Source organism: Chaetura pelagica, unplaced genomic scaffold (genome assembly GCF_000747805.2).
Source record: "Chaetura pelagica isolate M959 unplaced genomic scaffold, ChaPel_1.0 scaffold106, whole genome shotgun sequence".
NCBI lineage: Eukaryota > Metazoa > Chordata > Aves > Apodiformes > Apodidae > Chaetura > Chaetura pelagica.
Window position 1 is genome coordinate 3569006 of NW_009954222.1, and position 27661 is coordinate 3596666.

A 27661-nucleotide genomic window follows, 5' to 3' on the forward strand; every position below is an offset into this window, starting at 1 on the left:
AAGGCAGGAGGGAAGGCAGGCAGGCAGGCAGGCAGGCAGGCAGGCAGGCAGGCAGGCAGGCAGGCAGGCAGGCAGAAAGAAAGAAAGAAAGAAAGAAAGAAAGAAAGAAAGAAAGAAAGAAAGAAAGAGGAGAGGTACAGCCATCTCTTCCTAGAGCGAAGAAAGCTACAGAAGAAGAGCTGTTGGCATGCAGGCCCACAGCTGGGGGAACGCCCCTGGAAGCCCCCAGGGGCCGGTGGCTCCATCAGCCTGGGAGCACCTTGGCAACGCTCATCTCGCTCTGGGAATGTGATACTTACTCTTGTACTGCTCTGGCTATGGAGAGCGCTGTAGATCCAGTTTCATTAACGCTATCTAAGGTCACATTTGGCAGGTCGTCATCATCACTGTCACTTTTAATTTGTCTGGGAGATAGGCCTCGGGGGTCCATTTGTGCTGGAAAGAGACATATAATGGATTAATATGAGCGTGCTGGAATTAATCTCGTCCCAGAACAACACCAGGGTGCACAACAAACATCCACTTGCTCGGGCAGGATGGCACTGCTTGTGCTGAGCTGCCCAGATTGGATTCACAAAGGCACCTAGTGGTGCTACAGCGAGGTACCAGTGTTGCCAGCAGCACACACAGGAGACACAAACGCATTCAGGGGGCCTGAAATAAAACTGCAGATACTACACTCATCAAAAACTCAGTTTAGCCTCAAGTTACTTACTCTAGATGTCTTCTGAAAGCATAGAGAAAGAGGTCTGCTTTCCACAACACAGCACACTCAAAAGTGAACTTTACAGCAACATTTCAGGAGCAATCTTTGATTTCAACTGCGCATCACGAGGTAACAGGCTGGGCCTTATGTCACTCCTGTTAACTCAAAGCTGGTTGCCAGAAAACCCTCAGATGACTTTTTACTCAATTCAGTATCTCTGTCAACCTCCGAAAGTGTCTTCCCTCCACATCACACATGGCAAAGCTGCTGCATGTAGGCAACCAGTTTTTTTGGCAACTGATGTCAGGTATTTCTGAAAAGTCACATAGCCTGAGGCCAAAGATGAGGAATTGCCAGATTGTTCTGTCCACCCACAGCTTACAGTGCTCATGCTGTGCAGTAATGCAGGGGGTGCAGGGTCACTGCTGCGAGGGGGCCAGGGCTGCTCTGAGTCAGACACAGCCAGGTCCAACCGACCCACTGTGGGGCACAGCTGAGCCCCTTGGCCAAGGTGGTGGCACCTCTGGGAAAACAGGTTTAAGGAAGGGGGGGAAAAAAAACAAACCAACCCACCACACAGGCAGCGTGAGGAAGAAATTGTGAAAAGCAGCCGGGCAGACACTAAGGTGAGAAGGGAAGGAGTGGAGGATGTGCTGCTCCATGGTGGAGCAGAGATTCCTCTTCACCTGAAGAGACCACAGCAGATCAAGGGAACAGCACAAGGAGGAAGGAACAGCAGAGAGAGGAGCAGTTATGGACTGTCTGAGGCCTGCAGGAAAGCTGGGGAGGGACTGTGTGAGAGGGCGTGTAGAGATAGGATATGGGGCAATAGCCTTAAGTAGAGAAGGGTACATTTAAATTAGACATTAGGAAGAAGTTCTTTACAATGAGGACGGTGAAGCAGTGGAATAGGTTACCCAGAGAGGTGGTGAAGGCCCCATCCCCAGTGGTCAGGATCGGGCTTGATGGGGCTCTGAGCAACCTGATCTAGAGGGAGGTCCCTGCTCACTGCAGGGGGGTTGGACTATATGATCTTTAAGGGTCCCTTCCAACCCAATGCATTCTATGATTTTATGACCACGGTCTCTGCTCCGCACTCCGCTGAATTCAGTGAGTGTTCCCCATACCTGAATTGAGTTAAGTTGAGCCTGAGGAAAAAAAGGGGGGGGAGGGGGCACAGCAGAGAGAGCTGGTTCTTACCTTCCTAATCTATTTTTAATTGGCAATACATGAAACTAATGTACCCCAAGCCAAGCCTGTTTTGCCTGGTGAGTGATCTCCCTACCTTTACTGCAATGCATGAGCTCTTCCACCTTCTACCCCTGTCCCATTGAGAAGCCAGAGTGTGAGAGCAGCTGGGTGGGCATCTGGCAGCTGGCCAAACCCAACCCACTAGTTACATTTTCTGCCAAAACCAGATGGGACAGGAAAGGAGAGCAGAAAGGCAGTCTTAGCCACTTTCTCTCTTATCCTGGCTGCTGCTCTCCAAAGGAAAGCAAGCACAACAACAGGCATATGGGCAATGGGAGGAAACCAAGAGACAGGTGTGAGGCGGACTATGAGGCACAAGGGTGACACGGGTTAGTCCTGAGTGGAACTGGGGGCTGCTTGTGTCAGGGGGACAAACCCATAAGACAAACTTTGAAGGTGATGCAAAGAAAAAGACATTCCTCCTCACCCATGAAATACCATGTAAGTAACTGCTGAAGAGACTCCAAAAGCAGCTGGAGTGAAGAGCAAAATTGGAGAGATGCCTGACTCTGCAAGGAAGCAGCAGGAAGGGGAAGACAGGCAAAGCTGTTTGTTTAAATATGTGTTTATTTGGCCAGGTGAAACAGGAGAATCCAAGACTATTTAGTTGAAAAGCTAACTGTTGAATTTGTTAGCTTGTGCTCTCCTGTATTGAAGGGTCAGAGATGGGCCACTTTCTGGGTCTTGCAGTGTGCTTTTCAAGAAACATAGCTGTCATTCCTACTGAGCTCTGGCTAACCACAGCCCTGAACAACAGCTATTAGAGGCTCCCTTTAGAGACCATGAACCAGCTCAGCAGGTCTATGGCTAGACAGCAGCTCCAGAAGTAACAGTCAGATTTCCCATTTTGCCGTGTTTTTTATGTTAACTGTCTTCACTGACTCTAGACAAGGGCTGGGCTCACTAGAAGAAAGCCCTCCCCAAATGACTGATGACTCAAGGGAAAGTTGGTATTAAATTTTAATTTATGTCTTAGTGCAAACCACTTCTGAATAAAAAAAATCAAGTGATTAAAATTAACCTTCAGCTTCATTATTTTTTATTTATTTTTTTTCTGTTACAGAACTTCATAAAGAAACTACTATTAAAATATATTCAGTAAGCTGATGCAACAACCCCTTCTGGAAACACACTGCATTTACAGATGAACAGTGTGACTTCTCCTAGCTCTCTGCTAGCACAGTTTAGGTACCTCAGTAATACTGGCTACATTTGGACTGCTTATTATTACTTCATGTGTGGTAAAGAAAACACTTCTAGTGATCAAAGTAAAGACTGGCAACGAAGAATGACCTGCTTGAGGCAAACATAAAGAAACTTAATAAACTGTTCAAAACATTTAACAGTTTTAGGCAGAATGAGTGCCATTCTGACTGAGCTTCTTGAAATCCTAACTTAGACATGGAAGTATTTAATACATGCCAGAACTTTAAGGATAATCTATTATTTGATTTTTAAGAGCAACTGAACTATCTAGTCAGCTGATTTAGCCCCAGAAAACTATTGAGAAAGAAGTGCTTTTTCTAAGGATGTCTTGTTTCCTAATGTACCTTTTTTAAAAGCACCTTTAAGTGTGAGATTATTCTTACTTATTTCGTTACTTCTTTGTTTTTTCTTAAAAGTTAATCTTGTCACAAGCTTACATGTTTGTATCCACCCAATACATAAATGCTTCAGCACAGGAAGCTTTTGTGAAAGCTAATGTTTGTATAAAAAATTAACACTGCAACGGAAAACTGTGATACTTTGTATTAACTGTGGCTTAATCTGAATTACACTACAGCAAGTTTTAAGTAGCTAGCTCAGAAAGTTTTCTTAACATTTAAAACTCAGCCTATCTTGAAATCACAAAAGTTATTACATAATTTAGTCTGTAATACAGTAACTGTATATGAATTTTGATCACTTGTGAATACACCCACATAAAAAGTAACAGTATAAATGCATATGAAAAATCTTAGATAATTTTGTTACTTATAAGACACACTGTTTCATTATTATTGCAGGTTGCCAGCTCTTAAGGTATTATTGAGACTTCTGTGATATTTGGTGGTGGTTTAGGTTACCAGGATTTTTTTTAGATTACCAGAGCAATGTGCTGGGATGAAAATTCTCAATTACATTAAGAGTCTACCTTCCTTTTGTTTCTACTTGGGGAGGTAAATCCTCCTAACACAGCCACAAAATTGCCAAGGGGGTTGTCCTTTTGCACCTACGGATAATGTGGACCACTGGGCCTGTTTTCGCCCCACCAAAAGCTAATGTCTGAGCACATGACAGGGTGCTGTGACATTTGAGCATGGTGAGAAGAAAAGGTGAGGAATGGAAAGGTATCAGTGGGCAAATTCAAAGGCAGCCAAGGACATTTTTTATTATGTTTTTGCAGTGAACCTTACTAAAGATTGTAATTAAATTAAAGCATGATCTAGGGATTATTCCCTCATTTTTTAATGTTGAACCATATATACACTATTTTTTGTCCCCTCCTCCACTTGTGATCTCTTCTCAGCTTGCAGACTTGGGTGGCTGAGGCTGAGGTGACTAACCAGAAGGCTCAGCTTCGCCACTGCCAGCTGGTGTAAACTGCCCTGCTTTCTCATCTGCCTGGCTGCAGCTGCTGTGAGAAACTGCCTTTAAAGCTCTTCTCCACCCCAAAATGAGCCATGTGAAAAAACAACTGGCCGAAAGCCTAACAGATACCTCCTCCTCACCACTCACTACAGTGTGCAAACTGCAGTACAGGATTTTTATACATTTGGAGTCCATTACTCCTACTTATGTCAACAGCTTTGACTTTCTCTTGGACATCTAAGAAAAACTGTCGAACTGCTGGCACCAAAGTTTATAAATACCAGCAGCAGTTCATAAACACTGAATTAAGAGTATTCATTGGCTTAATGAACATCAGAGTGGAAAGAATGAGGAGATGCAGGTAAGAGATAATTTTAAAAATGAGATGAAAAAGGCAGAGGACAAGTGAATAATGTAATACAATTGGCAAGCCAGGTGGAGGACAGCCCACAAAACATGCCAGTGCATTTTGACCTCCCTTCATGCTGTACCTTGCCCTGACAACAAAGCTTCTCCTTGAACTTAGGACCATGAGTCCAGAAGGTAGCCAGGTGAGTCACTGATTAGAGTCCAATCACAGGGGGACACAGTTCATTAATAAAGCTCAGGTGCTAAAAATGAGCTGGTTCTCTTGCTCTTGCTACTCCTCTTGAAAGGCAAGATTTGACAGACCTAACGGTTGTTTTGTGAAGTGTGAATGAGGCTAAGGGCAAGGCAAGCAAAAGGAAAAGAGTGAGGGGCTGCTTTTGTCTGAAAAAAAGGTGTCATTGAAAGACTGCACAGGAGCTACAGAAGCAAGCTGTTAGCACTCCATGCTGAAAAGACTGGGGAGTCAGGGGAATTGTTTAAGAAAGTCTGCAAGTGCTGAAGGCCACATCGTTTTCCATCCTTGTTAGCCTCAAGAAACAATGATCCTCTTTGCTAAAGAAAGTACAGGGAATTGTACTTTCATGTACAGCATATGCAAGTACGTATCATCCATCACTTCTCAATGACCCCTTTGCCAAACTGTACCAAAAAGGAGTTTCCCTTTGGGCAGTATGAGTGAATTCACTCCCTGCACTTGTTTTAAGGTTAAGATGTACAAATGGGTCTCGTGTAAGGCACATACCAGCCCATAAATACTCTCAAACTTCGTCTACCAAGTTTCCTCCTTCTCCACTGGTGTTCCTGCCCACATCAGAGCATCTCTTGGGAGGAGGGGGACTGAAGATTTAAACCTCTTCAGGCTACTAGAGTCCAACATGCCTCCTCCCAGTTCTCAAACACATGCTGGTGTTACTTGGCTGTTGGGTAAACACTGTTCCTTGTCATACTCGGGCTCCACCCAAAGGAGGAGGTGAGGAGGAAGTGAGGAGACTCCTGGAGTTCCTCAATGACAACTTCTTAAGACAAGAAACTGAGAGCCCTACCCAAAGGGATGAGTTACTGGACCTGATGGTCACAAATGCAACTGAACTCATGAGGGATGTCAAAGCTGAAGGCAGCCTGGGCTGCAGTGATCATACACCAGCGCAGTTTAGGTTAGATATTAGGAAGACATTCTTCCCTATAAGGGTGGTGAGGAACTGGAATGGGTTGCCCAGGGAGGTTGTTGATGCCTCATCCCTGGAGGTTTTTAGGGCCAGGTTGCATGAGGTTTTGTGCAACCTGGTCTAGTGGTAGGGTTCTCTGCTCATGGCAGGGGGGTTGGAACTTGATGATCTTTAAGGTCCCTTCCAACCTTAATGACTCTATAATCCTATGAATACAGGCTGGGGAAAGACATGCTAGATAGCAGCCCTGTGTAAAAAGACCTGGGGGTACTAGTAGATCAAAAGCTGGACATGAGCCACCAATATGCAGTTGCAGCCCAGAGGGCCAACAGCACCCTGGGCTGCATTAAAAGAAGTATGGCCAGAAGATGGGGAGAGGTGATTCTGCCTCTCTACTCTGCCCTAGCGAGACCTCACCTGGAGTGCTGCATCCAGCTCTGGAGCCCCCAACACAAGAAGGATGTGGACTTGTTGGAGCGTGTCCAGAGGAGGGCAATGAAAATGATCCAAGGACTGCAGCACCTCTCTTGTGAAGACAGGCTGAGGGAGTTGGGGCTGTTCAGCCTGAAGAAGAGAAGACTCCTGGGGGACTTTATAGCTACCTCCCAATAACTGAAAGGGGCCTCTAAGAAGTCTGGGGAAGACCTGATCACTAGGTCATGTAAGGATAGAACAAGGGGTAATATTTTTAAGCTAGAAAAGGGCAGATTTAGGTTGGACATTAGGAAAAAGTTCTTTAATGTGAGGGTAGTGGATCACTGGAATGGGTTGCCTAGAGAGGTGGCAGAGGCCCTACCTCTGGAGACGTTCAAGGTCTGGCTTGATGAGGCTGTGAGTTATCTGTTCTAGTGTGAGATGTCCTTACTTACTGTAGGGGGGTTGGACTAGATGACCTTCAGGAGGTTCCTTCCAACCCAAGACATTCTATGATTCTATGTCCCTTTGGGGACATATGTTCTATGTCACTTTGCTTCTTTCCAGCAATTATTTTAGGGATATGCACCTCAAGTGCTTCAACCTCGTCGGGCAAGGCCAAGCACTGTCAGAAATCTTATAGTTGGATGCTTCAAGGTGGCCTAAAACCAGGCCTTTCTCAGTGTAAAAAGGACCATACACTAACATTCCGCTATCTCTGCTGGCACTTCTCAGTTATGACAACTTGATTTATTTTCTCAAGTTAAATTTCTTGTGAGTGAAAGGGATGAAAAATCATCCCACCAGTGGGCTCATAAAGACCCACTAGAAGTAAGTTAATGTTTACACATTATCTTTGACTTAAAGGGAAATATGAGCCCCTTGGGTTAAAGATGCATCAAATATTTAAGAGCAGGAAAAAACTGAGTAACCATCAGGAGTTTTGCCTCTATTTATAGCTAAGCCACGTAGTATTAATTAATACTGAAATGGCTTATTATGAGATGATACTTGCTGGTGTGAAAGCAGAGAGAGAAAATTTCAGCATCCTGAAATACTGAAACCTCTGCCTCACTTTATCTTAAAACCCCAGCTTCTTGCAGTAACTTATTCTCTGCTTTTAACTTGGTAAACATATATATATGTAGGCCTGCTGTTATACCACATCATAACGAAAATTGAATCAGGCCCAGATGCTCTCTTAAAAGAATTTAAAATCCATTTCTGCTTTTTGAAGGGATTTCCAAATTCAGTCTGTTTGATTTTATTTCCTATTTTAAACTCCCCATGCTACTTTTTCTGAAGGATGCCTAATATTCAACGTGCTAATCAAAATGATTGCTCATGATGGGTGTTCCAAATGGCCCTGACATCCACTCACTAGACTTGCCAGCCACCAACAGGGTTACACAGGTCTGCAGAGCAGTGAGCAACACCAAGGCCCGTGCTAGGTGAGGTGTCATGCTGGATGGTGGGGAGGCCCTGCTGGGCTCGCTAGCTCTGATTCAGACCCAGGTGACGTGTTTGCTCTGGCAAACACAGACACAGATTTTTATTGCCATGGAAGTTTAAATTATGCAGAAACATGAAGTGCCTCAAATAAGCCAGAGAGAGTCATGCTTCCTGTTGCCAAATGTCTTTCGTAGAAACTCCTCTCCAGTTGCTTCCAGTGGACGCTGGCATTCAGCAGCTAGAAGATTAGCTGTAAGCAATGGCTGCTTTGCACCAACCTTCACTAGGAACAGGAAACCAAATGCTACTTGATACCCCAAAATTTACACTTAAGAGAATCTCATTAGTACTGCTGTTACACACAGGTGTGTCCATGTGTCTGCAGAGCTGCAAGGACTGAAGTAACAAAGCAACATGTGCTGCTGAACTCTCAGAAGGGGGTATTGGAAAATATAGTTATTATATGGCACTTGTGCTTCAGCACAATATGCTACAATCTGCTAGGATCAGAAACACTGTGAAAGATGTCATTTGAATCTAACAATAGTAATAATAATCTGCCACTCACAATGAACACAACCCAATGGCACCTAACTGTACATTACCATCAGCCCCCATCCTCTCCTCAATCCTGGCCATAAGGAGCTGGGTGATTCTGGGAGGAGAGGGAAGAGTCTCTCACCTCATGTCTTCAGCCACCTGCACTGCAAACAGAACTGACCCTGACCCTCCTACACACCCAGCAGAAGCAGATGGGTGCCACTGAGGATGCTGAATCCACCCCCTCTGTGGACCACATGGACAATGTGATGGTGTGAGCCCCTTTCCCTTCTCTTTCCAGTTGCTGGGGTACCAGCCCTGGCAGAGGAAAGTAGCTCAGATGGTTGTTGAGTCACTGTAGACCTGCTCCTTGCTGGGAAGGGGAGGAGAGGAGCCTTTGCCGTGAGACTCTGACATGCCCTGGTTTTCTGGGAAAGGAGCATCTGGAGGATCTCAGTAAGTACTTGAAGATAGGACAACAGCAACAGCCTTGTGTAGGCTTGCTTGCTCCCAGGCTCTTCCTGCCTGCCACCATTTGTTTACTGCCATAGCAGCATCTTGGTCCCCAGCAGTGATGCTGCAGAAGATTATTGTTTGCCTTAGGCCCCTACTGGGCAAATTTGGAAGAGGCATAATACACAGGGGAACACAACAGTAATCATTAAAACAGTTATGAATATTGTAGCGTCTTTACCCTAACCCTGGTCTCTACATTTGGCATATGACACAGTTCAGTACCTGAATATACTGCAAGAAGGAAACTGCTGGCCAACAGTTACTTCTTTTGATCTTTCTTCATCTTCCACTGTTTCAAATATCTCTGATAAAGAATTACATCTGATTGGACCAAGTGCCAAGGAGAGGGACCAACTGATCTCCAACCTTGTCAGTAACTCCTGGAAAACAGGTTTTATAACTGTGTGATCTCAGCCACATGCTGTAGCTTGACATCTGTCTCCAGAACATGGGTGTGTGGGAGCAAACATCCCCCTTCTTGGCAGGTTTACAGAGAAGAGGAGCCAAACACAGAGTCCCTCAGCAGGAGAAAGCCGAAGGAGAACACTGCAGACACCACTGTGCATTTTGAATGCTGGAAGCAACACTTCTCAGTGTGGATGTAAACGAGCCATTTGAAACAAAGCACTCAAGAGATTAAGTCTTATATTTGGGTTTACTTAACATGTTTTAGGGAACCAAATCCTGGATTTATGGATCTAACAAATACACTTATTGTGAGAACAATGGCATTCATTCTTTTCAGCTCCTAAGCTGGTCTAAACTATATGAAGCACATCTATGGCATTTTTAAAGTTCGCTATAAGAGCTTTATGTGTTGGAAGAGTCTGAGTGCACCTATCAGATTTTCAGTCAAAACAGCTTGGTGTCTGGTAGGGACAGCAGAATTGGTCCATTTATTTCATAAAACTTTATGTACAAAGCAGCAGTATCCATGAACTTAATGGTCAGAATATAGAGTCTACAGGGGTAATTTTTACTATAATTTATAGCAAGATTACCCATACTCCACAGTTTTTGGATTTTATTGAGATTTTATGGGACTATACAGCTAGAGCAGTAAACTGCACTCAGCATAGCTATGGTTCACAGAGAATGGGAATTGGCTCTGAACACACTGTGTAACTAATCTACCAGAGAATATTAATTGCTATGATTCAATCAGAGGCAATATTTAAAGTCATTTCACCAGTCAAAAAAATTGCCATAAACCTGTAAAGGAATAGCTGTGTGGAGAAATACAGAGGGAAGAGTGATTGCAAGGATGTAATATATGCACATATTTAAGCATCTCCTTCATTGGGTTGTATACTTGAATATAAAACACTTTTTTTTTTTTTTAAAACAAACACCTTTTCTCTTTTTAAGTTATTTGAATGCCACAAGACCTTTTCTACACTAAAATCAAAGTATTGTGACTACTGAGATTTACACCTCATTGAGAATCCAATATACAAATGCTCTATCACCAAAAGTAAACAGGGAAAACAATAAGGACAGAGTATATGTAATATTAAATAAAATCTTGCAAAACAGTAGAAATGGTAGCAGACTGCAGTTTACACACTGCAACAGTCTAGAGATATTTTAGACACCAGCAGGTTTCCAGCAGGTTGGTCCAATGCACAATAAAGACCAAGGCAGCGATAAAATAAATGAGAAGTTTTATGCTTGCATTTCTGTGTGATCCAAATTTGGGGGTAGAAACAACTTGATCAAAGCTCAGCCCTGGTGAGAGTACAGAGCTGAAGGACAAGAGGCATTCTTCACATGGAATAGAAGGAATTAACAGCTTCCAAATGGTGCAGGCACTTAGGATATTTTGAAATGGACTCCTCCATCTTCCTTTAAGCCGAGTTTCACAAATGAAGTTGGAAACAACATACATGATGTTAAATCCACTGTTGACAAATCTTAGAAGAGTATGCGCTTCTATAGTGGAAAAAACCTAAACATATCACAAATGAGTTATCAAATATATAACTTTTCTGGAGATTCATGTAGAAGGTAGTTTATGGGACTTCCAGTTGTCAACATAGGCTACTTTGTTTTCAAGAAACCTCCTTCTCAATTTCAAATACCACAGCGTATCTTGTAACCTGTGTTTTAACTCTCCATTCTGGCAAGAATTACTATTTACTCTCGTTCTTAAGTGTATGCACCACCTCCAGTAACACCAGTCCCACCCTAAACACAAGTCTCTCCTCTGCCTGCTTCCCTTCCTGGCCTGCCATTGCCAGCCTGCTTCTCCTTTCCAACAACCATAATACTTCTTCCAGAGGAACCAAGCAAACAGAGGAAGAGAGACTCTTCATTCTGGGGGGCAGGAGGGTGGAGGTCAGCAGGGTGGAATATGCACAGCGCAGAAGTTTTTTGTATGCAACAGCTAAAAAAGGTACAGCTAAAGTAAAAACTCTTCACCTCAATGCAATTCAAATCCAAAATAACCATCTACTAAAACATTGAAAGGATAATCACTTCGTATGAAATAAAAAAGGCAACACTACTGTTTCTAATTTAGAGTCTCTTCCATAGCATAATTTATATAAACAGACCACATAATCTGACCTTTAAACATAAGGAAGAGTTCTCTAAATTTCCAGATTTGTAATACAAATTGCTTTCACTTTTGTGGATTAAACTTTACAGTAGGAAGAAATAACAGGCTTTACTTAAAACAAAAACAAACAAACAAAACCCAAAACAAAACCCAAACAACAAGGGCAGTGTGCAACGTAGTTAGTGTTATTATCTAAGTAGCAGAAAAATCTATAGTAAAAGGTACCGACTGCATTTACTGCTTCTAATGTACCCATAGTGAGGAATATGGCATGTGGAAGCTGTGAAAAGACAAAATCTGTGTATTTCTGCTGCATCTATACACAGACACAGTAACATAAAAATAGTCCATGCCAATGTCCTTATGGATGTTTATGTACATGGGAAGCAGATAAAGTTCAACTGGCAAATTTAAATTTATGATGTTCTGACTGCTGGATTTTGCAACTGGCTTTGTCTCCTGAAAACTTCAAAACTTGTAAGAGTGAGAAGAACCCAAAACCCCAACAATATCAAAGTTGCACAGGTCCTTGGTGCACTATCATCAGGAGGCAGTTTCTAAAAGGCCCTTCAATGAATGGAGTAAATCTTATCAACTACAGAAAACAATTTTTAAGGACATTATCTTTGACAAAACCTGCTGTTAGACTAGGGACATAGTTTGCTGGTAGTATTCCTGGACATCTTCTAAAAGCAAAGCAATGAAAAGACTCAGGCTAATGGGACCAGTTTGTACAGGAATGTGCTGCTGCCATGGCAGGCCCTTTCACTCCTGTCTGTCAGGGCCTCTCCCTGTTCCCCTTCACCCCGCCCAGCTCTCTTTGCTGCCCCCTTTTTGCTTCTGCCTTCTTCCTCTGTTTCCAACCCTTCCCCACTTTTCCTCCTCATCACCTCTCCTTTTCTCCCCAGCTTCCCTTCCATCCTGGTCCCCTCCTCATTGCAATGCCCCTTCCAACCTCCTCCTTGTCTTTCCTAGCCAGAATTTTTTTTTTGCTTTAGCATTGAAGGGCACTCTTGTTTTTTTGGGTTGTTTTTTTTTTTTTTTTTTCCAGATCTCCAAACTTGGCCTGGTTTGCACAAGTGCTTATGAAGACAAAAAAAAGGACAACGGTCCAAACTAAACTTGAGATTCATGGCACAAAAAATAGAGAGGTTCTAGAGTTTTTCACCAAAAAAAGCTGGAATAAATTTTTCAACATGGAAAATGCTGCTTTTTTTTTCCTCCACGCTCAGTCTCAGGAAGAGTGGAATAGTTCCTTCTTCAAACTTTCCTCAAAATGAAAGAAAAGAAGAAACAGCCTGTGGCAGACATGCAGCACGGAAAATGTTGTCCTACATGGTTAACATACAGACAGACTTTGAGCAACTGAAGACAGTGTTTTAAGAGAAAACATCATGCAACCTTATCTATACCTGCTGTGCCTCTAATTATACCTTTTAGCAATCTTCACCATCACTAAATAGGGACAAAAAAAGATGAGGAAAGAGTTTTTAATGGGATTTTAATGCTCTGGAATACTTCACTGTATAGTAATGCCTAGTGGTCGCCACATACCCCACATAAAACCTCCAAGTGCTTTTTAAGGCTTTGGATGACAAGAAAATTGGCTTGATCCTGGCTCAAACCAGGACACAAGACAACAGTGGTGACTGCTGAAGGAAGCGAACTCTGTCTCTGCCACATTGTAGGGGGTGGCAGAGCAGGCAGGCTGGGCCTGCAGTGCCCACAGTGACTTGTGTCTGGCTCCCAAGGCCTCCCTGCCCTGCCAGCTCTAACACATGACTACTCTTTGTGCATATGAACTAACACAAGGATTAGGTTGTAGGGGGCAACTTGGAGAGTTGGGCTGGTGGTGGCAGAGGTCTGAGGTGCCTCCTCCCCAGCAGGTGTGTCAGGGGGATGTCAGGAGGGGAAGGTCTACGGTCAGCAAGGGAGTCTGCATGGACCTGTGTGAATGTGTGTGCACATGTCTGGGTGCTGTGGGGTTACAGAGCAGAGTTAGAACTTTGCAGGATTTTAGTAAGATTTTCTAAATGACTAGTGTTGTATCATCAATGCTGAGCATACTGTCCATACTGTCCACCGATTACTTTCGAATTCTGTGTTGTTAACAAATTCCTAAAAATGCTTCGATCCTGAATTTGACTTACAGTTTTACTTAGGTGAATGGAGAGGTTTTTATTCTGCAAAAAACATAAATCTGACAGAAGGGTGCATGATACCCCCAGCTCTCATTGCCCCTCTTGGGGCACACAGCACAGGACCTGAAGGGATGCTGGCAGCAGCTCACATATACAAGTTAATTGCCTGCAAACACATCTACTGATGAAAGGGTTCGATTTACCAGGAAACCTTGCAACTAAAAAAAACAGGAGAGAAGGCAAGACAGAAAGCAGAAATAAGCAAGCCATTAGGAGCCAGAAAAGGAGGAGGTTATGGAGCAGATAATCTTCAGAGCCATTATGCAGCATGTGCAGGACAATCAGGTAATCGGGCCCAGTCAGCATGGGTTCATGAAAGGCAGGTCCTGCTTGACAAACCTGATCCCCTTCTATGACATGGTGACCCATTCAGTAGCTGAAGGAAAGGCTGTGAATGTCATTTATCTGAACCTTTGTAAAGCCTTCAACACTGTTTCCTGCCACATTCTCCTGGAGAAACTGGCTACATATGGCTTAGACTGGCGTACTCGTTGCTGGGTAAAAAACTGGCTGGATGGCTGGACACAGAGTTGTGGTGAATGGGGTTAAAACCAGCCAGGTACTGGTCACAAATGGTATTCCCCGGGGCTCAGCATTGGGGCCAGTTTGGTGTAGTATCTTTATCAATGATCTGGATGAGGGGATCAAGTGCACCCTCAGCAAGTTTGAAGATGACACCAAACTGCATGGAAGTGTTGATCTGCTTGAGGGTAGGAAGGCTCTACAGAGGGACCTGGACCAGCTGGATCAATGGGCTAAGGCCAATTGTATAAGGTTCAACGAGGCCAAGTTTTGGGTCTTGCACACAGGTCTCAACAACCGCAGGCAAATCTACACGCTTGGGGCAGAGGGGCTGGAAAGCTGTCCAGAGGGAAAGGACCTGTGATTACTGGTTGACAGCCAACTGAGTATGAGCCAGCAGTGTGCCCAGGTGTCCAAGAAGGCCAACTGCATCCTGGCTTGTATGAGGAATACTGTGGCCAGCAGGACTAGAAGTGATTGACCTCCCGCACTCGGTACTGGCGAGGCCACACCTCAAAAATTGTGTTCAGTTTTGGGCCTCTCACTACAAGGACACTGATGTGCTGGAGTGAGTCCCCAGAAGGGGGACTAAAGCCAGTGAAGGGTCTAGAGCACAGGTCTTACAAGGAGCTTCTGAGGGAACTGGGGTTGTTTAGCCTGGAGAAAAGGAGGCTAAGGGCAGACCTTAGCACTCTATAGAAGTTGTAGCCAGGTGTGAGTTGGTCTCTTCTCTCTAGTAACAAGTGATAGGTTGAGAGGATATGGTCTCAAGTTGCACCAGAGGAGGTTTAGATTGGATATTAGAAGAAAATTCTTCATTCAAAGGGTTATTATACCCTGGAATACATTGCCAAGAGAGGTGGCTAATCACCATTCCTAGAGGAGCTAAAAGACATGCAGATGTGGCACTCAGGAATAGGGTTTAACACTGGAATTGGTAGAGTCAGATTAGTCGTTGGACTCTACGATCTTAAGGGTCTTGTCCAATCAGAACGACTCTGTGATTCTGTGAGATCTGAGATGTTCCTGAAGGAAGGTGCGATGGAGAACGCCAGGATGAGTAACACCATGGAGGAGGATGCACAGCAGAGCTGCTGAAACTGGCACTCAAAGAACCATGAGCAAGACAGGAGGGAGTGGAAAAAGAGGAAAAATAGAAAAAGAAGGGGCTACAGAAGAGGAGGTACTGATTTCTTGTGCTGGAGGGAAAAGGGAATTCAAACAGAACATGAAGAAAGAAGTATTTGTTTGGACTTCCTAGAAAAGCAGCAGCCAGGAGGACAGTTTTGCCTGAGAGAGAGGAAGGTGGTATGTATGGTTCCTAGGATGCACCAGGGGAAGTAGAAAGGCAGCTGAGCAAAATGTCTGAAGGCAGGATTAGAAGGATGATGGTGGCCTGAGGAGGTTTTGCAGTAAAATGAAAAAAAAATTAAAAAAAATGGTTCTAGTCAAACCTGGAAAGAAGAGGAAAATTCAGCATCAGGAAAATAAAACTGAGAATAACAGGGAAAATAACATTTCTCTATATTCTGTTTCTTGCATTTTTTCCCTAAGTGCCTGTATCTATAAAAAGAGAGGTCTGAACTTTAGGTTTACATAATTGTCATTAATTTTAGAGTCACAGAATCACAGAATCATTGAGGCTGGAAAAGACCTGAGATCATGAAATCCAACCTATGACCTAACACCACCACATCAGCTAGACTATGGCATGAAGTACTACATCCAGTCCTTCCTTGAAGACCTCCAGGGATGATGACTCCACCACTTCCCTGGGCAGTCCCATTCCAATGCCTAATCAACCTTTCTGTGAGGAAGTGCTTCCTAATATCCCACCTAAACTCTCCCTGGTGCAGCTTCAGGCCAGAATTGAAAGTACCTCAGGAAGTTTGTTCAGGGAAGTGCCTAAGTTTCATTTGAGTGTAAAGGACATGGATACAGGCTAATGTAAAATATAATTTCAAGTGTTTCCTAACCATAGCCTTGGATCATCAACCTAGTCTCTGATTTAGCCTCAAAAAGTAAGGAACACAGATATTATGGGACAAATGCTCTTGGTATTATCTGTGGATTGACTTTGTTTCAGTGTGTGTGTTTTGTTCTTCTGGAAAATAATCAGTGTTCATGTAACAGTTGAAATTTGTGACTCTAGATGATTTTGAACCTGGGTTTCTTCTTCATCTGGTACAGGATTAGCAACCGATTCCATCTGACAGCAATGTCCTCCCAGCACCTGTGTACACTTATTTCTTGTTTTCAACATGCAAAGCTGACCACTTAAGGAAGTCAAGTCTACACACATATGAAATTTATTTAAGCAGTTAATTTATGTAATATCATGACATTTTATTACTGAGAGTGTTTTAAATTAAAGGCAGAAAAATGCACTCCTGCAATAGATGACAAAAGGTGACTACCTCGAGTGGATTGTTGCCCATTATTCTTCTATTGCATTTATCCAAATTAACATGAACATTTATATCAAAAGCATTAGTGATAGGAAAACAGGTAAAACTGATGAGAAAAAAAAAATACAGAATGTTTAATCCTCTCCTTTTCTTTAGCTGTACATTAATAGGTGCTTCAGGGCTGGTTAATGATCTCTGCCAATAATAGCACAAAGGTGATACTGCCAGAGCAGCTAAGGAGGCCCAGAGCTCATGGGCTGAAACCCCTATGGCACATTAAATTCTGGAATTTTGTTGATGAAACTGGAGTAGTGAAAGTTTCAGTTTTACAATACCAGGAGGTGTTTCCTATACAGCAGACTACCACCAGAGCCAACTGGCACCTTTGAAAATAAAAGAAATGGGAAAAATTCTGGATGAGCTCAAGGTCAGGTGTGGCTCAAAGCTCCAAAACCAAAGTAGAGAATAACATTTCCCTTTTTTTTTTCCCCTCAGACAACGTGGTGAAAAGTTCTTCTTTGCTTTCACTCATAATTTCTTGACATAATGGCACAAAGTCCTAAAACTACATCACAGTATCAAGTGCAATAAACCCAGATGAGCTGTGAGCTTGCTTCCTATGCCCAAGCGTGCCCAAGAAGGGACAGTCTGCTCTCAGGTACTGAGGGAATGGGAGGATAATCAAAGATTTATGGACAAAAGGATGCTACTAAACGTCACAATGACCCATCACTGTAGTCCTGTAGAATAATACACAGCTGCCAGTATACCAAAAACAGACATGAGAGTTACAGAAAAAAGGTCTTTCAGTTGCACAGACTTGTTCATTATGCAACTAGGTACATAAGAGATGTTGTAAGATGTATTACTAAATACCCTGCAGTCTCATAAGCCCTAAAGTAAGGTTATCTATCTGAACCTTCCCTTTCCGCCTCAAGCAATACCTCATTTCAGGGGAAAATTAGCCATATTTTATTCACTCACATGCGATGAACCTTGAAATTAGTCTCTCTCATTCCTTTCCTCATGTTTTCATCTCTGTCACTAATGCCTTCTTTATAGAGCTATGCTTTTCCAAAGTATCTGGGCACATCTGTTTTCTCTTTTCATCCTCCACCCATCATGTCACCATCTCTAACAAGTTTTTGCTCCTCCAGTAACTGTTATGTTCCCACTTTTTCTTGCTCTCCAGCTTCCCTTTCTGTGTTCTTTGGACACCTCTCCAAGAATGTATCTGTCCTTCTGGCGTGTGCTTTCTTCTTTCCTTCACACCTCCATATGCCTCTTGGGTCCTGTGTCTGCAAAACTCATTCCAAACATATCCACTCCATGTGGCTTCCTTCCCTTCTGCTGTTTAATCTGGAAGAAGAAACCTATTTCAAAGTATTGCACTACCACTCCTCAAGCTTAATAAAATCTACCTCTCTGCATCTGCTACTGCTCTTTGGTCCAAAAGCCTTTCCTTCTCACACTTCTACAGCTCAAAAGTTCATCTATGATGTCTTAAATAGTATCAGTATTCCACTGTCCTTTTTTTTCAGTTTCTGGGAAGGATTTATTCCTCTCAGGACAAAACTTGCCACAGATTCCCTGAGCTTTTAACACCACTGCTGTCTCCAGCAATTTTAAAAATATCTGGGATAAGACTTCTGATACTACTGGGATTAACTTTTGTGTGTCTTTTCAGCAAAGGACCCTGTAAGTCTCTAAGATAACAATCTCACAACTTTGCTGCATTTTTTCTCATACAAGAGCAGTTTTAAATATGCCAGAGATGCACAAAACTGGCTCCATCTTACCTTTCACGTGGCTTCTCCCATCCTCCAACAGTGGTACTACTATAGTGTTGTTCATATTCCCAGGTGATCTCACAGCTGTATAGACAACGGGTACCGACTGTACCACCACGGGGATTCGGTGCACATGACTCATTTTGTTGGACTGCAAGTTCATGGGGCTTGAAGGTGGTACAGGATGGATAATGTGCAAAAACTGCTGGCCTCCAACACCAGATGCAGAGGCCACAAGAGGACCTGGAGTTAATACTGACGGTACAGATGCTGCTGAGGATACCGATGTTATTACTGTGGGTGATGAAGCCGGACGACTAGAAGAAGAAGAAGTAGAAGTAGAAGAAGGTGAGGAGGCTGATGCTGTCATGGAAACCGGTGAAGATGAAGCTGCTGTAGGGGATGACCTGGCTTTGTTTATTGACAAGTCCACTGGTTCAGTCTGTGTTTGGAAATGGTCTGTAGATAATGAATCCTCCGTGGGGTCTGCCTTCATGTTATTTAGTAACAAGGGTACAGATTCCATATCTGGGTAGTTGTGGACGTTTGGAGACTGTTGAAGAAGGACAAAAGTACATAATTAAATATGTGACACGTACACCCAATTGCTAACACACACATCACAAAGCTTGGTCCTGAAAGCCAGAGTATTCCTGTTTCTTAAATGACAAACCATGCTAAAAACTCCTGACATGTTCAGTTTGAACAAAGCATTAAAAAATAGTCCTACTGCCATTTCTTAGAAGGTGACAGGATTAACTGTACTAAATCACCCTGTTTCTTTGCACTCCTCATAGTCTTCAATGACAAATACTTTTAAAGATTTCCAGAAGTAGCCAATATTTATATTGATGGAATGCTTTCTTCCTAATATCTAACCTTAAGCTACAGCATTACTCTCTTCTGTCATCTCCAATGGACATGAAGAATCATTGGGCACCACCGTTTCTCAAACAACTTTATATACAGTCTTCAAGCATGCAGAATGTCCCCCTACTTGTATACCTTGGCAGACCTTGCTTCTTCTGACCTAAGACACATTTAGAATAACAAGCCTTAGCCCTCTTGTTTGCCCTTTGCAGCCATGTTTGCAGTTTTGCCCACACCACTTTTCAGGTGGTGCTAAACAGTCCTTCAGTTTAATGTTTGACTTTTTGCACTCTGCATGGTTACTGGTAATGAGCTTAGAGGTCAGTCCACAGCCCCACATTTGTATGACTGTCCCATTGTCCTGGTTTGAGCCAGGATGAAGCCAATTTTTCTTTACAGGCAGCAATAGCTACAGCTGTTAGTTACTCTGAATCAGTACATTAGACAGCCTTCCCCGTTGTTATAATTTTAATTTTGTTATTTTTTGCATACTAATTAAGAACAATTTTCTTGACTTCACAAAATAATGTTATGCTTTAGACCACCTCTTTCAAAGTTCATTGGTCTAAATTTACCCTAGACTGGTGCCATCTGCTATTTTTCTAGTTTTATTCCTTATTTCCATCATCAAAGAGGCTAACAGAATTTCTACATAATGCTAGGCCAAAGAGAAGCTCATCTGATATATCATTCCTTTTTGACAGCACATCATTAGTAACTACATCATTAATAACTACTGGTTAAAAATTTTTGTTCAAGTAATTTTCAATAGACAGAGAAGGAAGTGGTGGAGGCATCATCCCTGGAGCTGTTCAAAAAAGGGGCAGACATGGTGTTTCATAAGATGGTTTAGTGGTTAGGGGCTGCAGGATGGATGGTTTGACTTGATGATCTTGAAGTTCTTTTCCAACATTGATGATTCTATGATTCTATGAAGGAAATGCCCATTGATAACTTGGTAGTAAAACAAAGCACAGCTCACAGCTCCTCAGCTAAGTACCTCCACGGCCTTGCACAACAGCAGAGCTTCACTACAGGCACACACTCATCATTTTGTGCTGTTGTATGGAAAAGCAACATCAATTAAAAAAACTCCAACATTTAACAAGCTACTTCAAACCTCACTTGACCCAAACCTGTTATTCCATATACTGATCTAACAAGCAGTCTTTTTATGGTACTTAAGCAGCTCTAAATGCATTCTCTCTATCTCTAGATTGTAGAATTTACCAAGTACCTACAAAGACTAAGTTAGAAATATTTAAGCTACAAATATTTTAGTTCATCTTCTCTGAACAATCTAACAATCAAGCAAGCTGTGAATTCACTTTGGGATTTTTATAGTCAACTATGTTAAATATTTTCATGGAGAACCCTCCTGGTTTTGAGTCAGAGCCAAATTTCATCACAGAATGGAGTTTTGTTGCAGAAGGGAAATAGAGAGACTAGTACTAAAAACTGTAATAATAACAGCCTAAGTGGTTATTATCCCTGGCATGCTGGAAGACGAGATGGTTCTAGTAGATCCCATCTATTCAGCTGATTTAGACTGGTTCTTGGATCTGACATTTTCTCCCATTTGAAAGCAAGAACATCTATGGAACAGCCAGTCTCTTCCTCTATTCATACACATATCAACCTAAAACAAAGGGATCACAATTCATCCAGCCCCTTGACCCTGCTGTTCTGCTGTAATACAAGTAACAAAAGAAAAAATCCCTTCATAAAGACAATGGGAAGTTCTCATGCTAAAAAGAACATGAAATGAAGGTCATTTTTCAAAGCACTAAGCAGCTACCAGTGATAAGGTCAAGAAAACCTCTTCCACAAGAAGGTAAAACTGCCTGTAATTGCACAGTGATGATTCCTGGTGACTTCCTCTGAAACACCTCATCCAGGCTACTACCAATACTGAATGAGATTCTGTATTAGGCACACTGTGTATGCACAGAGACAAAGCACAGAGACAAAACCATAAACATAAATGGTACAAATTGTTCATTTGTCAAATTCTAACAAGTCTGATACATGCCATGGGCAAACAGATTGGTTCTGCTGAACTAAACATATTGGTGGCAGAGAGAAGGCAAGCCCAAGAGGGACACCCTGCACAGGCTCTACCCAAATCTTCCTAAGGCCAAAGGAAACATCTTCTGTCTGACAGAAGGGGGATAAATGGGAACAACTCATGTACAAAGGCCCTGTGTTCATGGCTGGGAAAGGGTCATCTAGAAGCAGCAGGAACTGCCAGCTACATCGACAGTGGAGATAAAAACAGAGGAAATCCTACATGTTGACACACTTCCAGACTTACCCTGGGTGCCACAGGCAGATTTCAGGTTGACCCAACACGGCCTGCTTCAGCAGCACAACTTGTTACTCTGTGAGATCGAGAATGGACTATCCTGCTGTCGCAGTCCCTGAGAAATCTGAGGGCATCAGGGAGCTGATGTACCCAGCACATACAGATTAGACTGCCCCCAGGAGTCTTTGGACTTCTGGGATATTTCTGAGACTGGACACAGGGGCGATCCATACAAACTTCAAAAACAGTCCATCACAAATGGAGCACAGTCTGTCCCAAAGTACCACACGTCTTTGCAGCAAGCACCATGAGAACCCTTACAAAGTGCTTGTTCTGTGGATAGAGTCAATTGTCTCTGAGACAATGCACAGGTCATGACTTAGAGATTCTTCTAGACTGTGCTAAGAACAGGCCTTTGTTTTACTATAGTAATTACACCTAGTCTTTTGGGAATTAAAAAGGAAAAAAATATCATGTAACTGCAGTCTATAACACAAACCACCTTCTCTTTTAATAGCTCTTCTGCATTCACTTTTGTACTGTACATTCCTTATATTGCATCTACCTTTCCGTAGGCAGCCTCTTCTTGTCCAGAGCTGCTGGAGGAGCCATCCAGTCTCTATGTACCATGGTAATACAGTTGGCATGATTATTTCAGTCTTTAATAGCAAAACTGAATTAAAAATCTTTACAATCCCTTCATTAATTTCTCCAAACAGGATGAAAACTGATAAGCCCTTCAGTGATCTCCTTTCCCTGCCAAAACTCTTAGAATGTCCTTTCTTTGGTAAATCCAGACTGTGACTGATGTCACTCGACATTACAAAGGACAGCAGGATCCTTATCAAAACAGGTTTGTATATCCCATACTTAAGATTAGAAATGCAAACAATAAGTGTTCTATTTTGTTCTGGTGGTGTTGAACAAAGAGATCTACCCCATCAACTAAAAATACCTCACAGTGACCTACAAGTGGTAAAAATGTTTCTCCATTATTTCAGATTTTATCTAAGCTGCCAAAGTTCTATTTAAAATGTATTTGAATGAAAACTTTGAACATTCAAATATCATTGTTTTCTGAAAATGGATGGTATGTGCAAACCTTCCCCAGTGATGATGAGAATTCCAGAATTAGTAACTACATGACAAAGAGTAGTAACGAAGCCAAAAGGGATGGCTGATTCTTAGCACGCTACTTCTTAGCATCTCCCCAGAATGTTACCAACCAAGAATTAACTGTTCATTTCCCTAGCTGATGAGTGTTGACGTTAATTTTATTTAACAGAACCTTTCTAATTGAAAGTATCACAATACTAAGGCTGGGATATCCAGAGCTACACCTTCACCCATTCTGTCAGCTCACAAAGTCAATTAGGTGAAAAACAAAAGGTTGTGTGTTTTTTCTCCTGTCTCTCTATTCCTGACTTTCCAACCTCATCAAGTAAACTGGGCTTCCTGTGGTCGTGTGGGCTCAGATTATTTCTAGTCTGGGTATCTGAAACAGGTTTTCTCCATCTGGATCCCAACAGTGTCTGTGTTGGTTTTGCAAACTTTGCTTTGGTTTTAGGGGTCTAGACTCTGTTGTTAAGAGTTTGGCAGCTTCAAGAGCATTTGGTGGGCAAGGAAGGGTTCAGCTGGAGGTCCCTGTAATTCAGTGGGCTGCCTTGGATGCCAGCCTAGACCACGGGAATGCAACATGACGGGGTACAGTTCCACTATGGCTTCCCTCATCTCACTGGCTGCTGGTACAAAGGAGAAGGACAGCTTCAGCTCTGCCTCTGGCTGGGACACAGAGGTAAATATCAGCAATACCTCTCTCTGCAACACCACCATCACAGCCTTATGCTGTTTACCATCCACTCAAATCCAGACTGAAACAGAACAGGAAGGCACGTTAGGATAGCTCCCTGCTAGAAAAGGCTTTTTATGAAAGCTGCATCCTCTACTAGTCAGTGCTCTTGGCTCTTTCTTTTTTTGTGCCTGCCCTTTAAAGCTGTACACCAATATTCTCTGCAGTGCTCCATTTAATTAGCTTGCCATTCATAAACGCCACAAGGAACACAACACGTGACTTCCCTATTCAAAAAGCTTTCTTTTGGCTGTGTAAGAAAACATTCCTTACTGCCTGTTTCCCTGACCCTTACAGAGAAACGACCAGCCAGCCACACAACTGGCCACAAGACCCTCAGAAAAGCACGGTGAACTCATAGTTGATCTTATCTGCTGGCTGGCCATCCTTTCCTGCACAGCCCTACTTCATTGTCCTTCCAGCCCCCTGAACTCCACCTCCTCTTAATTTATGGTAAAATTTGCTACAGATCCTTTCCACTCTCTTATTCTACTCATGGCAATCTTCTCTGCATACCAGCACTGTCTCCCATCCATCCACCAGCCACGAAGAGCTCATAGTTTCCAACACAGCTGAGGTTAAAACCGGTGAAAAAGCAAAGATCATTTGTTTTCAGCAACTCATCCTGATGCCTTGCAGTTCATCAACTTCACAGGGTACTAAGCTTCAGTGAGTCTTTATGCCTTTGTGGAGTTTTATTGCTCCCACACAACAGAGTTTACAAACCTCCAACAATCAGCTGTCAGCTTTAAAGTGTTCTTCCTTTCTGGCAGCAATCTCCCAAGGTCAAACAATTTGTAAGAAAGCATACCAAAAAAGCTGTCCTTGATGACGGAATCTGAACAGACTAAATTTAGCATTTATAAAATAAGCTGCCTTTGAGGATAGGAAGTAAAAAAATAAATTGCTCAGTGTTTAACTCTTCGGTCAAATCACACAAACCCCCTTCTTAGTTGTCATTGTGCTACCCCACCTCATGCTGTTCTGGCAGCAGAAATTTCAGACAGGATGATTTTGTTTTGTCAGAGTATAAGGAGAGTGAGACAAGAAAAATCATGCTCCTTTTGAAAAGCTGCCCACAATTTTAACCGTGTCATTGACTGGCATATCAAAATACTGAGGCTCAGTGGTGCAGGCGTGCAGTCTTCTGGTCAGGCAGAGAAGAACTGCTCCAGGCTAGAGCAGCTTTCAGCTCTGAGCATCACGTTTGGAGGGTGAAATCTAAGTAACTGGGAGTATTCTGCAGGTTACAGATCTTCTAATACTTCACAGAAAAAGCAATGCTTGCAAGGTTCACGCTGACAAGAAAGATTTGCTCTAGCACAAGTAATTTTGCTTCTGCATAGCACACAGATGAGCTTACAACGCATAATGCCATTAGACAGGCATACAGGTGGATTTGGTGTGTTCATCTTTAGTATACAATTTGTTTTTTTAACTGAAACAGAATATTTTGCTAATCTGTCCTGTAGATACAGGTAGAAAACTCATCCCCTGAAACCTGCAATTCTGCAGGTGCTTGCCATGAAGCATATCTGCCTGTGCATCCTGCCTGGGCACTTGCAGACAATGAAAGGTTGGCACAGGGCTAGCTTGGCTAAGTATCAGCTTGGGCACCTCCAAGAGCCCTGTGAGTTATAGCCCAAGGACCCAGCATTTTACTCAGGGCCTTTTGTGGTTTATCTTCCTAATCTAGGAGAGAAATATCTTTAAAATTATGGAAAGAGATATTTTTGAAAACACTTTCCCATCATAAGACATCACATTCACAATACTCACACGCTTTCACCCCAAAATCACCACTTCAACAAAAGCAAACAAAGTTAAGAAAAAGAGAGAAGTAATGCAACCTGCAAAGAAATGAACAATCTGTAGTTAAAACATTCTGCTTTTCCCCTGAAAAGACATCAAAGATTCAACTCTGCTCATTTTGAGTTGCAGCTATATATTCTATATATGAGTGGTACACCAGTACAAAAGTAACAGACAGCTATAGAAAATCAGAAGGCTGAACATGTAGATAGCTGAGAACTAAAACTGAGCAAAACACTTAAAAATTTGTTTCTGAAAGCAAAAGCACCAAGTGAACAGGCATTTGTGCCTTTTTACTCAAGGCTGCCACTGCAGGCTTTCCCAGGCTGGCAGAACTGCTCAGCTCAGATGCATTGGAAAAATGCAGGTCACACTGAAGAAGGTGGCAAAATGCAAGGCAGCTGGATCTTTCTCCCTTTTTTTTTTTTTTTTTTTTTTTTTTCCTGGAAGCAGGCATTTAAAACTGGCTTACTTTCAGTTTTCAAGAAATGGTTGCTCAAGGTCAAAGTTGAATTCATGCTCCAAGGAAGAAGAGAGATCCTCAAGTGAGGGCACTCCCAAGCAAGGCTGAATAAAACTCTCTTACAGCAACTCCCCCACTGAAGGTTTTCTAAAAAGTGCCAGTTGGCAGCTAGAAAGACAGAGGGCAAAGTCCAGGAATTACTAAAATAAAAAGAAGTTAAATGAAAACACATTTAAACAAATTCAAATTGATTCAACAGGAGAGACCGAGAGATATCCACTTTAAAGTATTTGCGATTATCTTAATGTATCCTTGTCTATGCATAACTCTCAGATGTTTTATTTTGAAGTGGATATTTGCAATCTTTAAGGCCTAAAAATAAAATTTCTGTTCTCATTGCGAGTCTGAAGAGGCGAAAGAAACTCAGCCCATGCTATGAAGCGCAGGTGGCCTTTGTTAGCAGAGTGTTGCTAAATGTGTAGAACCTACATAAGATGCCCCAAAATAGAAGATAATTAACCAAGAGCTGGGAAGATCAAATTCAAACCAACCATTCATCCACAGACAAGCAAAATCCACACTTCAAGGCCATAAAAAAATCTCTAACTCCTGAACAATCACACTGCAGTGTCATTCCACAACTATTTGAACAATAAAAAAGCACCATGTGCTGCAACCTTTAGTAACAGCTCAAACTAGGACTGGGGAAACATGCTTTCAAAAGAAAGGAGATCCCTATGCAAACAGCATTAGTTTTGAAACATTTTTAGCAATGAACTCACATACACTTTTAGAGTAAAACTACTTATTTTTAAATAATACATTTGCAGACAGAGCAAGACACTAAGACAGAGTAAGCATGAAGGCTATTTGGCATTTAATTGTCCTGTCCCAAAACTGATATGTTACCAAAAGGTTTCTGCAGCAGCACAGAAGGAGAACAAGTTATAGACTTCTACAGCCCAATAAACTAATCAGCCCCTGTACTATCAGGTAAATTAAATCTAAAAATTGTACATTTCTTGAAGACGAGTCCAAAATCTCAGTAATTCCAACTCTACACGGGCCTGATGTGGTATTTTTGAAAAGCAACAAAACCTACCCCCTTGATCCCTAAATCATTAACACACTCAGAAAACTAACTGTTCAGCATAGATGCATTATTTATATTCAAGCAGTGTTACCAGAAGGCTCTATCAAAGGAAAAATCTGTTGAAAGAAACTAATTCATGCCCATCGATATGACACAACTCTTCAAGAGAAATGAGTCTAACAAACAAAGGAGTGGAACAACAGTACTGTAAAACATTGCTTGCAATATTACTATATCAAGAGTACTGATAATATATTTGTATTCCTTGTACTAATCCACTTCAGCTTTGAGAATAATTTCTGAACAAATGACAGATCCCTACATAAATGTTAAAGGAGGGGTAAAATACAATGAAAAAGTATCTTACTACTCCCAATTCAGAATTACTACTGGGATTTTTAAAAATGTTATTTTTAAAATCCCAGACGACATGAATTTCACATAACCACTTATTGGTTGTCCTCATAAGTTTTTCCCCTCATGTTTTTGGGGTAATCCTCCATCTTTTCAACTTCACAGAATCACTTTGGTTGGAAAAACCCTTCAATATCATAAAGTCCATCTGTTGTCAAGTCCACCACTAAACCATATCCCTAAGCACCACACCTACTAGTTTTTTAAGTATCTCCAGAGATGGTGACCCCAACACTTCCCTAGGAAGCCTATTCCAGAGCCTGACAACTGTTTCAGTGAAGCGATTTTTCCTAATATCCAATCTAAACCTACTGTGGCAAAACTTGAGTCAATTTCCTGTTGTTCTATCACTTGTTACCAGCAAGAAGAGAGTCCCATCATTCAGCAGG

General features: G+C 42.3%; 1 protein-coding gene across 1 annotated transcript in view; it reads right to left on the reverse strand.

Annotated features, from left to right (window-relative positions):
* The window catches only part of KLF12 (Kruppel-like factor 12), a 170559-nt gene that overhangs the window by 68568 nt on the left and 74330 nt on the right, over positions 1-27661 (reverse strand). The window contains exons 3-4 of the mRNA XM_010003492.1: positions 18476-19019; positions 300-435 (exon numbers count right to left, since the gene is read on the reverse strand). Of these exons, the coding sequence (XP_010001794.1) occupies positions 300-435; positions 18476-19019 (680 nt within the window). The remainder of the gene's footprint in view (positions 1-299; positions 436-18475; positions 19020-27661) is intronic.